The following is a 13,751-nucleotide window of genomic DNA, read 5'->3' on the forward strand; positions in this document are numbered from 1 at the left end:
TGCAACTTAGCACAGTAAGGAAGGTAACAGAAGTTTGTAAGATAGAGTTCTCTTTCCCTTCCATAACACAGCATAACACAGGCCGTGCAGAGGTGCCCCAGGGAATGCAAAAAATTGTTAAAGGCAGACACAGAGCCTATGTAAAGTACCTCACCAATCGCTTTAAGGATTTCCCTACATCTGAGTGACAAAACATCCTCCCAAAGCAGTATGGACAACATTTTCCTCTCAAACCCAGAGATGTATGTTTGTTAAAATTTTATTTCTGTGTGTGTAAGAAATTCAGGTGTTCATCTCAAAAGAGGAGCAGATTCTCTACAGTGAAACTTAAGGAAGACGCTTGCTTAAGGTAAAATAAAGAGAAGCCAACGGGTGACAGAAGACAACCTGAAGAATCACTGTCCCTTCAGCACAGAAGCAATGCTAGGGATGGCAAGTGCAAATCATTCTGAGCACCTGTAGAAAATAGAACACGTGCTAGAAGATGCGATAGGAGGCACAGTGATTCCAGGCAAGGTCCCACTCAAGAGTTCTGCATGCTTAACATGGCTATCTTTTTACAACAGCATTTTGCTTTTCCATCCTCTACATGTAGTTCTTGCCCAGTTTGATACTGACAGTATAATTACGTTAAAGTATCATGCTTGCTGCAACTCATACCCCTACAGAGAGTATAGTAATTTCAGGACTTAAGGTAGGAAAAAAAATGTTGAGCTCAAAGCCGATCAATGAAAGGCAGCCTGAACTAGCAGATTTGAGGTCCTATTTCTACTTCTGCTTTAGTCCTTTTGTGTGATGCTGAGCAAATCGTTTTGTCTTTGTCAATCCGTCTTCTCTCTTGCCCTTTGTCAGCTTGTCTATTTAAATTGTAAGCTAAGAGGCAGGGATTTTATGCTTAGGCGTTGCTACAGTGCTAAGCACGCTGGACCCTTGATCTCAGTTAGAGTTTCCAGGCATTACAACAATGCAGTGAAAAAAGTGAATGCATCAAAGATGGGTAGAATGTGTTACTGGATGTCAGCACTTGATCTGAAGCACTCCCCAAGCATCTTGCATAAAACAGTTCAGCATAAAACCGTGCTGTTCAGCTGAACTTGTGTTCTCCTCATTTAGCTTCACCAGAATGATCTTTAAACGGTATAGCTTTAAGATCATTAAAACTCCAGCTACAGAAACAGGAGCATTGACTCCTGTTGGTGACTGCGTGGATGTTACTTGACCCTCACCGATTTCCAGACCCTTGCAGATTTTTCTAATGATGCCCTGTTGGTTCACCTTGTGGCTGTGCCCTCTCTATGGCACGCTTTCCCAGACTGCCTCCTCAGCAGTCGGGCCAGCTTACGGAGCATCCTGCCCTCCCCACATACTGGGCAAAGGGCAGGGCAAGTGGGTACCCACCAGGCATGAAATGTACACCCACCCCAATATTCCTTACAGATGGCAGAAAAAATGGTAGTTGGTGCCTCTTCGCAGTTACATAAGGTGAAGGGCAGGTTTTACATTTAACCTTGTCACACCAAAAATTTGGATTTTTACTCTTTCAGCTACAATATTCTGCTTTTACTTGGAAAGAAACCAGTGTGCATGCAGCAGAGAGACAAGGTAGAAAATCAACAAATTTTGCACAGCACTGCAAGTAAATGCTGTTAAAATCTCCTGCAACCCATTGCATCCTGCACAAGTTACTATTTACGCAGTGTTACACTGGGCCTGAAAAACATTATTGATACTATTTTGTATCCCCTAATCACAAACCAAAGTGCTCAGAAAAAAAACCCAAACAACCTCAAAGCAAAGAAGGAACTAACCAAAAGCTTATAGATGAACTAATTTTTAAGTACCTACAATTACATACTAAACTAAAAATAGCACTTTTGTTCATTAACAGATTCTGATTATTAAGATGGATCTGACAGGCCCTGCTAGAACTGGAAACACATCCTCTCACACCAGTAGGAAGGGAAACTCCCCTTTGGGGAAAAAAGGGAACATGACTAGTTTAAAGTGCTGCCCAGAGACAAAAAAAAAAGCAATCAACAGTAGGACTTGTAACACTAACTACAGGGAGCCCAGACCCTGACAAGGTCAGAGAAAGGACATTCAGCATAAAGTGTCCTTAATCTTCACCCAGGTGTCTGCCCCAGCCCATTCCTTAACCCCTCCCTCACCTGGCACTGGACGGCAAGTCCGGATGACAGGCAGAAAGGGGAACAAGAAAGCGAGTAGATTTGACATGAAAACTATCTAAAGTAAAATTTAAAATTGCAGCTGCGCAATGTTGCTCATACATTTAGAATCTTAAAGAAAATAATACCTGGGACCTACAGTGGTGGCCAGAAGATATGTGGTATGTTACATGGCTCTGCAATTCGTCACCCAGTATCTTCTAGCCTCACTTTCTGGATTTGAAAGCAGAAAAGCATGTTCCTTGGGGATAAAACCTGGGCCTTCCTTGTTGCTACTCCATCAGCTTGGATCCAAATTCTGCCTGAAGAAAGTGAGTGCAGCGCTACCAAAGGTTTGGTGAGCAGGGACAATTTAAGATTCAAGGCAGTTTAAATCATTCATTATTTAAGATAATGGAAAAGTTCTCAAGTGCCAAGCTGATGAAATATCTACCAATTAGCAGAATTAGTACTTGAAATAGAAGCAGCAGTGCAAAATGAAAACCAGGAATGCTTCAAATAGATTTTGGAAAGGAATTTGCTAGAGGAGAGGGTCACACACATGGAAATTCATCAAAATAACCATTAATCAAAATACCAGCACGGACACACCTACGTTGGAATAAAACCCATGTCCTGCCTGTCCTCCCCTCCTGATTTAAGCTTCCTCCCACCCCTTCCAAAATGGTCTGATGCAAGTAAAACACTCGCATCCCCATTGCTTTAGCACGTCAGGCTTCCTTCAGCAAAGGATTAAAGCCAGTTCCTAAAGAAACAAAATTTGTGGGTTTTTTTCTTACATATCAGCTCGGCACGACTCACCTAGATGCTCGTATCACCACATATGGTTAATATATCATTCCTCTCTCATTTATGCTAAATCAGCAACAACGTGCTGCATCTTGCATCAGATATTCACCAACACACATTTTCATGGAGTTCTCAGGAATAAAGCCTAAGAAAGATGTACAGACCTCACTCAAACTTGCCTAATACTATGTAATAGGAATTCTACTGTATTTATCAAATAATGCAGGATTCTAGCACAGGCAGCTCTGAATACCAGCCAAAAGAATGGGAAAGTTACCTTCAACAGAAAGTAAATTAAGACAAACTGGTGATGTTTTTTTCTCGATGGGCTTAAAGCCATTATTTTTTGCTCAAGCATTATCATCAGATAGTGGAAGAAATACTCTTTCCATTCTGATCTGCTGTGCCGATGTATGTGGCAATACACATGGAGCATGGTCACCCTGGGCCAGATAAAGCCAGCGAAGAGACTGAAACACATCTCCATAAGGAACTAATTTCCAAGAAGGTTTTAAGAAACCCCAACCACCAAACAAACCAGGAGTCTCTATACCTGGGAACATGAGAAAAAGCCTAACCACGTGGCATGTGGTCAGCAGCAAGCCACAGTTAAAAATACAGCATGCAATGCTTGTTCTAAACCTACAATTGATGTAAAAATATTGATATAGAAAGCAAGATTGAAAAGGATACCACAAAGCTGAAAATCCGTTTGGTGTTCAAGTCATGGTATCTGTGTTCTGCACTATGGCAATGGGCAGAAAATCATAGTCTGCTGCAAGTAATACAAGACCAGATGCTCTCAACCAGTCATGGGCACAAGTTACTTGTCAGAACTATCTAGGATGAGAAAAAACAGAGGGGCTAAAACTACAAGTTTCCTGCGTAAGGAACAATCCATGAAAAGCAGGTCGGTCACAACGGTGGGGCCATCAACCAGTGACCAGCACAGAGACGGCTGCGCAGCAGCCACGTGTGCCAGTGCTGCTCCACCAAGCAAATAGTGGTAAAAGGCTACACTTCCATGGGGTGACTAACGGGAAGCAGCCACCGTATACGTAGACAGTAGGGGTAGAGAAGGAGATAAGCATGTAACCACAAATATGCTACAACAGAAGTCTTAAGGATGTACTACAAATACAGACAGACCACTACCTGTGTTCCATCTTGTCCAAACTTAGCAATGGGGGGAAGCAACCTGTACTTTTAAAAGTCTGTGTTATGGAGCAAGAGGGTTACTCAAAACACCAGCTTTAAGAAGAAACAGACGCATTTTAAAAACAATAATAATCTCTCTCTCTTATTATGTATCTTTCTGAGTTTTAAAGCTTATAGAAATGAGGACTCAAAAGCCACACCTGAAGATAGATGCTGCTTCAGGAAAATGGGAAGCTTAAAGCACTCTTCTGAGGACCCTCAGCCCAGACTGAAAGCATGTGACACCCCTTGTGGGCACAGCTCGGGCTCATGCTGCAGAGCAAGACTGCTCTGACACTCAGGGCCAAGGAAGTTGCATGCCGAGCCTTGACTGCAGGCCTCCAGCGTCACGCAGAAGAGGTTCCAGAGGACAAACTCATTAACCATGTACAGAGAATGCTATGCTGTCCCATCTACCTTCCCCTGTATCACAAGTATTCAGTTAAATATATCAGGAACAACATATACAGCAAAGAGTTGAAGAATACTTAAAATCAGCTAGAGAAGCAAATCCAGCTTTACCCTCTTCACGAAGACACCGTGTTCTCAATGAACCAAGCACCACAAGCTTTCTATGGAGCTGGAAGTCTTTAATATACAGGTATCCTACCTGCACTACACGGCCAGGAAGCTGTGCCTCAAAACCTGCGTACACTTCATCTGTCCATTTCTGGAAGATTTTTATCCAAGTTGTAGCACTCCCTGAGAGGTTGCTGGAAACCAAGAGTCCTGAGAAGAAAGCCGTTTTTTTCTAGGTAGGTGACAAAATCTAGGTAGGCATGTTGTTATCTGCTGCTTTTCCAGTTGCTTCTCCTCTGCCACATTGGGATTTTGAAGCAAGTATCTCTTGGTTCTCAGTTCACAACATCTGGGATCGTCCGCTCTTATTCTGCTGGGATTTTACTGTAATGTTTTCCATAGCAATCGATGCGACAACTCAAACACGCTTGCTGTGTTAGTCTGCATGTGTTCAAGGCATGTCTGTACAAGAGGCAGGCATGTGCAAAGGCGCAAAAGCTCACCCTTGCAGGCACATTTCAAATATAAGAATGAATCCTAGGGCAGTGGAAGAGCAGTGCCACATAGAATTTTTGTCAAAAAAACCCGAAGACTTGGGTGTCATTAGGGCAGAACTGCAGGAACGGAGGTTTTACTAGAGCAGTCCCCAAAATAAACACGACTCCTCTGAAAACACCTCTTTTCCCAGCAGACTGCCTGTATTTTGAGCCTTCTGGAAACAGCCTTATTACAATGGGAAAGGGCTAAGAAAGCAGGAGAGAACAAGTGTGCTGGCCCTGCAGTGTGCCTGTCAGCGCCCAGCATGGGAGAACAAAGATGGTTTGCAATGCAAAACCAGATGAGCTATCCTGCCTAATAGCTGTGGCAAAAGATTTGGACTTCAAATGGAAATGCAAGCAAATAAAACAAACCCTACTTTCCCAGATGGGGAGCAGTTATCCTTTGGAACAGCTAGGGGAAGACAGTGCTGTAGCCCATAGGTATCTCTCCTCCAGTACCAGATGGCAAAGGGGTCCTACCTGCAACACCACACTGCCTTGGGGATGGCCTGCCTGACCTCCAGAACTAAAGGATGACCACACACACAAAGACTGAAGTGGAAGTGGGGAAAAATAATTTCCCTCAGAAAGGAACAGGAGAGTGCTGGTCCCTCAGGGGTATGGACCGAACTAACACAAGACTTCGCTTCCATTCTGTCCAAACATGAACATCTGGAGGCTCCTCCTTCCCCACCCCTCTTCCCAGCTCAACCTTCAGCATCTGCCCAAGGAGGGAGACAAAGAGATTCCCATGGGGCCTGCCAGGTATCAGCAGTCACTGACAACCGCTCTGTGCAATTCCAGTACTCAGAAGCATTCTGCACTAAACAGAACAGACTAGGCAGAGGTATGTGTCACACTTGAGCAAGTCCTTGGTCCTTCTAATCCACAGCATTGACCAGTGCTCCATACTTCAGAGGAAGGGGAAAATGAATTCTTGCTGGTACAATAGTGCACTTAGCTGGTTGTGTGATGTAGAAGGTGCATGTAAGGAACATCTAAGATCCCACCCAGGGCCCCATAATGATACACTGAACATAACAATCCCAGCTGCAAGACAGGGCTGTGGTTTTACCCTGGAAGGGGGCAGGCACCAGAGAAAGCGGCTGCCTTCTGTTCAGGTGGTGGGAGAGAGAGTAAAATGGGAAAGCAAGAACTTACCTTCACTCCATCTGACTTCTTGTTCAGCAGGCTTTTGGCAGCTAGGAAAGAAGCATAAGTAGGTCAGATTTTGGTTTCAAGACTATTTATTCTCTCTCTCTCTCCCCCCACCCCCACCCCCACTTCCCTTAAAAATGGATGGGACTTCAGAAGGACAACCACCCTGCTAATTCCTCTCTGGAAGGAACAGACCTGGTAAACAAGCTGAGTCACTCATTAGATTCATCCTGATAGCAGAGGGTCACCTGTCCTGTTTACTGTTCACTTACTTAGGCAAAAATACTCCCATTTTCACCATCTCAGGAAGACCAAGTCTGAAATGTGACTTTAGAGCTCCTCTATTTCAAATGTCCACTCACACACTGTGACTCCATCCAGAAGTGCCAGCAGTTACAGGAGGAAAAGCTAAAGGAATCTGCCAGATACCCTTGCAACAGGATAAAGGCTTTACCCTCAAGTGCAGCCATTCACATCGCAGACTTTGCTTATAAAGGGGGCACTGATAATGCAGAGGCCTCCTCATTGCTGCTATTCACCGTTCCTCTGGGGAAACACCTGGACAGCTGAAAGGAAGAGACTGGAAAAGTGCAAAAGGCAGCATCCGACAATCATTTTTTTAAAAAGAGAGAGTGAGAAGAGAGACAGAAATGAGGCTGAATTTCCCCACTGAAAGATAAAGATGCTCTGCTGTGCTCAACTTGAACAACTGGCACTAGCAAGGGAAGCGGGAGCATGATAATGCCAGATTGGGAGCCCACAACAACTGCCTGCTGGAAGGCACGCTTGGGACTGCGACGGAGCAGCTCCATCTATTACTGGGAACTGGTATGTTGAGAATGAATATCAACAGCAAGACCCCAGCTACAGCCTTAACAGATACAAACTACAGCTGAATACATTCTTCATGAGCAGGCAAGTTGTTTCAATCGCTGCAAACAGTGTTAGAGACCTGCTGGACTAACACGCTGATATGCCGCTCCTAAGCAGCTGCTGGGAAACATGGGTTTGGGTACCTGACCTGAATTTTAGGTCCAGCAAAGATGAGGCCTAGAGAAAAAGCAAATCCTAAGAGAACGCTCACGTGGCTGTTGAAATGCTTCACTCCCAAAGACGTGCCGACCAACTCACGCACAAAGTGCTCGGTCTCTGTCTAGAAGCAGCAACGTCAGGCAAAGATATTTTTGTAATATCCAGGAAAGTTCAAGTTTTATGTCAAAAGCATTTTCCACCCTGCCTTCCTTACCACATGACCCTACAGATACAGATTAACTAGACAAAATTAGCTAGTGCAAATGACTGCAGCATCTCCTCACAACAAAGAGGTGTATTCCCATTTAAATTTATTACTTAATCTCTGAATTGGTCTTCCTAATGCGAGTATAAGCTAGATCAGGGTTTTGTCTTCATTCTTGCTCTCAGAAACCATCCAAGAACACAGGAAGAACCCTACGCAGAGTTTTTCTGAATATGACATGTTAAACAAATCACAGTGCCCCAACATGCACACGTGAAGGTGGGCAAAGTGACCCAAGCAACTCATCTGCTCTGCAACAGTTTCTTTGCTGACCAGACATTTACTACAGCATTGCAAAACTCAGTCTAACAGATAAGTTCTTGCCACTTTCGCGGCATGACGAGGAGCAGCTTGATTCCACATGCAAGTGAGAAGAACAAGGCAACCATGGGGTCAAAAGGAGTCCAGCATTTATACCACACATACACCAAGGCATCTCACGCAACAACTGCTGAAAACAAGAAACTGTAACAGCCTCACAACACTTGAGGAGGAGTAAGGGGTTCTGCAATTTAATTTTCACAAATGGGACATCCTTGAAGTAAAGAGAAAAACCATGAGAGAAAGGCAACAGTACCACTATATGTCCCGAGAATGACCCAGAAAGAAGCTGGGAAGCAACATTTTTCACACTTTCTGCAGTTCCCTCAGAACCACACATTATTTAGCTTTATGGACAGAAAACAGCTAAAATCACGTCCCATGGTGCTAAAGCAAATTCAGCTGAGACTCACTCTGTGCAGCCCAGCCCAGCTGACCCAGTGTCCCCAGCGCAGCCTGCCCATCTGGCCCCCCTCCCTGCTTGCACCCCTGCACCGCACGCTTCTCCCGCCAGCCTGCCAGCATCCCAGCGCCGCAGAGGGAAACTAGCTCTGTGCTGTATTTAGTGCATGCATCATCCCGGGGTTCACAAGGACAACTGGAGAGCCCATGAAACGTGTTCACATGCAAAGATGACTGCCAACACCTCAAACAAAAGGGAGGCATGCAGATCCACCCACAGATCAACCTGAACGTGTTATGAGACTGAAATTAAACGGGATGCAGGTGGAAATTCTGCAGCAACCAACAGACAAGACTTCCCTTAAGAAGAATCATCATATGAGAAGACAGGCAGCACCATCCAACATGGAGCTCAGCAAAGAGACAGTAGGAGGGGGGAAATCCAAGGACACACGAAAGCAGATCCTTTACTGTTCAAGAAATGGCCTTGTACTCATGCTCTGCGGTTTTCCAGCCATGAGACAGTAGTATTCATTTTCACCATCCTTCCCACTTCCTCTATGTATTAAAGGGATTAAATTCCCTCTTCTCAATGCAGTTAAGAGTTCCTTGATAATGAAGCAATACAAAGGCAAATGCTGCTAACTCAGTAACTTAAAAGAACAGTTCTGTTCCTGGATTAGGAAGACACCCTCCAATTAATCTGAAGAGAGATACAAAAGGGCTCTCCTGCACACACCTCATATACCCCTCCCTCTTCCCACATTTCTGTTTTGGCTTCCATAGGAAACAGCCTGGGCTCTGGACCACACTCCTGGCAGAAACACAAATCCCTAATGCTGAACTCATCAGCAATAAACACTAGACACTCTGGATGTACCAGAGCCAGGGAGAGGTGGTGGAGGAGGCAATTTCCAAGAGGAACTGAAATATCCACTCCAAACACAGCCATGGATAGTGCCTCCCCCCCTGCCAGCCCCACTTCTCCCCTTCCACAGCGAGCAGCCCTCCGCCCAGCCTGCCCTGGGCTTGCCCTCTCCTGGCTCTCCAACCTCAGTAATGTATCTCGACTCGGTTAAGCTTCCAGAGAGTATCTTTTGCAATGCAGGGATAACACTGAGGTTGCTTTTACTAAGCCTGATTAACCGATGATGCTAGTCCAACAGACTGGCTTCTAAACACAAGCATTTACACCATGAAGAATTTTGGACTTTGCTGAGACTTGATTATTAAAATAAAAACCTTAATCGTACCAATCCAGAATTACCAATGACATAGAGTTGTGGCTTGTCATCCTCATATTCTCAGCTCAAAGAAAAACAGATTAACCTAATTCTCAACTAGATGTCACTTCTGGGGCCCACCACAAGCCAACCAACAGTCATTATATAGCCACAAAAAGGCACCGTTGGCTACTATTACAAACAATGCCCACAAACACAGTGTAACGTCAAGAACTTCTATTTATTAGGGACAAGGTAGAGCAAAGACTGATGCTGAACTCTGCCACAATGGCTATTTAGACATAAGTCACTCTAGCAGTGGCCATATGAACAGAGCAGAGGGGAGCTGTTGCCTTGCGTTCTCTGCCCACACTTTGGCTTCTCTCAGCATTCTCCCTTCTCTGAGATTCTCCAGTGACTTGCTATGGGAACTTGTTGCAGTAGCAACTGCACAGGAACACTATGCACTAAGTGAGAGACCAACACAAAGACAACCTACCTTTAATCGGCTCAGAAACGCCTCTGTACAGGTTACACCAAAGATGCACAGGCATATTCAGCCCTTCTTTACATACGCAGAACACACTCTGCTCCCAGGATCTGTCTCCAGCCTCTCTCAACCTCACCTATCCAGTTAAAACCCCCAAACCGCACATCAAAGAGTTAATAAGGGTCTGTAGAGGACCAAGGCATTCCAGCTGTAGCCACAAGCTGCCATAACAGCTCTCTCACAGAACTGACTTGAGCAAGCAGTGACAATTCCCATGAAAAAAGCTCAGCATCAGTTAAAGAGAGAAGTTGCAGGCACAAAGCTTAATTACCTGCCTTAGGATGTGTTTTGAACACAGGGTAGCACACAGAACTTGTGCTGACCCACTTGAGAGATGGGAATTTCATAGAGTGGGAAAGCTTGCTGAGCAACAGCTCCCCAAATTCACAGCTGCAATCCAGCTTGGAAAACAGCGTCACAATTTCATGTAGTCTACTTATAAGTCTTGCATAAAAATTAACTTATGGACAAAAGCCACTTCTGAGCACTTTGCGAAAATGGCTGTTGCTAAGATGAAAGCCAATTTTATCCATCCTTTCACTCAGTTTATAGCAGTTTTATCTACATAAATGAGTCCAGGAGCCTTTAAATACTGCAGCTAGTAGGAATCTCTGAAAACCCTGCCAACTTTTCTCCTAGTAATAAATTTACATTTCCTTCTTGGAAGATGATTTAGGTGTTTCTTGCATTTGACTTAATCAATTCATTTACCTGACTGTACTTCTGTAAGTGAATGCAGATCAGATCAGTGTTTGCTTGGACCGCCTGAACATCAAGAGCCACAAGTGAGCACCCACATCATCCTGTCTCTACCCTGGTGTGACTCCAAAGATCCCACAGCAAAGTTCAGATTGCAATGCTCTCTCTCGCAGCTGAGTGAATACCTGCCAGAGTGTGGACAGCAGCTACAACCCCCTTATTATAACGAGGTCTCAATTTCCTGACTTATGCTGAAAGGAGGGCAACCATATCTGCTTTTAACAGCTAGCCTACAGCTAACCCCAGACACAACCTTTGCAAAAGAACCACAAACAGCCAACATTAAATTGTTGAATATACCGTAAGCAGGGAAAGGAGCCAGATCAAACTCCTTCATCTTTAGGAACTGACCTGAGGCAAAAGGCAACTAGCAAGCAACAGATTACTCACAAATGAACAGAAACTTTTTTTTTTGCTTTGTAAAAAGTAAGATATTCTGATGGAGAAAGACAAGAGTACTGCTCAGACTCCGAGCATACCATCTGCCCAAGCTAAACCCACACTGCTGAATAAGGGAACTCCACATTACAAAATGCATGACAGAGAAGATGGTAATGACAACAGGATTAAGTAGGTCTTCTCATATTTCCTGCAGATAGTACTATCGCGCCTAATTAATTGACACTGAGGTCACATAAGCCTTCATCTTCCTCTTGCTTCAAAACATCTGTGCAGCAGCTCTTAAAAAGATCTCACCCACAGACAGGAGGAAGCTTCTCTCTTCATAAATCTAGTTCCCTGTCTGCTGGGAATGGGACTTTTCAGAGGCCCACAAAACACTGTCACCCAATTAGAGAAAAAAAATCCCTGAAGGCCTTTAGGGAAAGAAACGCGTGCTATTTCTGAACTTTTCAAGTGTAGTTAGATGACCTGTCAAGACAGAAGAAGTCTGAGCTCTACCCAAAGCTCCCACATGGACTTTCTAACTTTTTACTTCCAGTTAGCATGACTTATTCTTCAATTCCAGCAGATTTAGGTATTTCAACGGCAGCAATTAAAAAACTTAAGTAAATTAGAAACTAACAACAATAAGAAAGTCAAGCTCATTTTACAGAGTCCTGCAAAGAAAACAAGGGTAGCTTATCCCCCGCTTTCAAAACACATCAAAATATTAGGAATTGCTACTATCCACAGAGGCTATAAATGCTTTGCATCTAAATTAACACTGTTTCTTTCTGGACATCTTTTTAGAGGGTCTCATTACCTGGGATCACAGCTTAAACTCAAAGCAGAACCCAGTGTCACTGAGAGCCCTGCACTCACTGCGGGCCACCTAGGATTTCCTTCTCTTCAGCTGTTAACTGAAGTGGATCCAGCAGCTTCAGCCCTTGAGACAGAGAAGAATGAGCAGAGCAAGCCTTTTCCTTCTTGATACTAGCTCCGGGAATAAGTGGATGTGTAGGTCACACACCATTAAGGAGAACCCTTCTCTCAGGCATTTCATGTACGTGAAATCTGGGCCACAGGAGATCTTCTTACCCAAGCACTTCTGCAGCTTCATTACAAGTGACAACATTTGCAGTCTAAAAATGAATCTAAAACTGCTGCTTTAGAAAAATGAAAACCCTGACTATTTCAGAATCGTGTGAATAGATCGAAAATGGTTCACACCAGCAGAAAGCCCAAGAAAACATGAAGTCTCATACAGTCAGGCAGAAGCTCTGCTGTTGTGCCACGGTTCCTCAAACGGTTATTTCAGAACCGGCCTCAGAAAAGAATGTATAATTTTTAAGTCCTGTAATAGCACAATCCTGGAACAATGGAGAAAAATAGTGTCCCTTTAAGGCCAAACTACCAGAAATGCGGTAAAGAGAAATTGCTGTAGCCACAAGAAGTCCTGACATATTGGCACAGGTCCACCTGAAAGCAAGAATCGAGGAAAAACCGTTCTGAAGTTGCTGAAGGTTGTCTCTTAACTGTACCTTGATTTCACATCCTTTAATTTTATTTTTTTTAAATCACCATACAGCTGGTTAAAAACGCTGCCTTCATTTCACAGAAGAATGTATGCATGAACGCGCACTGTGAATGCTGGGATGATCGTTTCATGGCGGTTTTCATTCCAATTAGGAGGTTATTGTAACATGACCCAGAATGTAAGTATTGGTATCCACCATCAGTAAATGGCCAGATGAAATTAATACACTTCCGTTTCATTCATCATCACCTATAACCCATACAGCAGACTTGCACTTGAAAGTAACTGTAGTCAGGTGTAATAAAAAATATATCTGACTCACGCATTCAATGACTGCCCTTTTTAAAAAAGAAAAGAGAAATGGCAAAGAAAGCAAACAATCCCATAAACCAAAAGCACTTGCAAATAGAGGTTTTCCACCCAAATGGAAATGAACACAGATAAGACTGCATCACCTAGATGTGCTGAGCCAAGACAATCATCTTCCAAAAAGCACTGATTTGCATGCCGAGATTTGCATTTTCAGTAAGTGCACTACGTAATGCAGTTGGGTGGGAGCCAGGCTACCAGTTATTAAGCTTAAAAGGATGAAAACCACTTCTGAGACTCCAAGGAAGGCTCTAATAGCTAGATGCTTCAGACCCATTTTTGATGAGTCAAAGTAATACAATACCCGAGGAGCTCTTGTCCCTATTCTCACCAATATTACTACCTGTCCTCTGTCCCTGCCTCAGGTCTAAAGGAATCACTGCTACCTCGTAAGAGTTCTTGACTCCTGGTTTCAGATGGGAAAGCTAACAAATGCCAGACAGAATTTTCCAAAAATAATCTGATAACAAAATATCATGAGAGGATTGTGGCAGCTGACTTCATTACTGGTTTGTACCAGACTA

The 13,751-nt window shown here is 43.9% G+C and overlaps 1 protein-coding gene across 13 annotated transcripts in view; it reads right to left on the reverse strand.

Annotated features, from left to right (window-relative positions):
* The window catches only part of CAMK2G (calcium/calmodulin dependent protein kinase II gamma), a 121,653-nt gene that overhangs the window by 22,768 nt on the left and 85,134 nt on the right, over positions 1 to 13,751 (reverse strand). For all 13 annotated transcript variants that reach the window (XM_056350762.1, XM_056350760.1, XM_056350763.1 and 10 more), the window contains one exon: positions 6,392 to 6,432. In XM_056350762.1, coding sequence (XP_056206737.1) covers positions 6,392 to 6,432 — 41 coding nt within the window. The remainder of the gene's footprint in view (positions 1 to 6,391; positions 6,433 to 13,751) is intronic.

This window comes from Falco biarmicus, chromosome 9, assembly GCF_023638135.1.
Source record: "Falco biarmicus isolate bFalBia1 chromosome 9, bFalBia1.pri, whole genome shotgun sequence".
Lineage (NCBI taxonomy): Eukaryota > Metazoa > Chordata > Aves > Falconiformes > Falconidae > Falco > Falco biarmicus.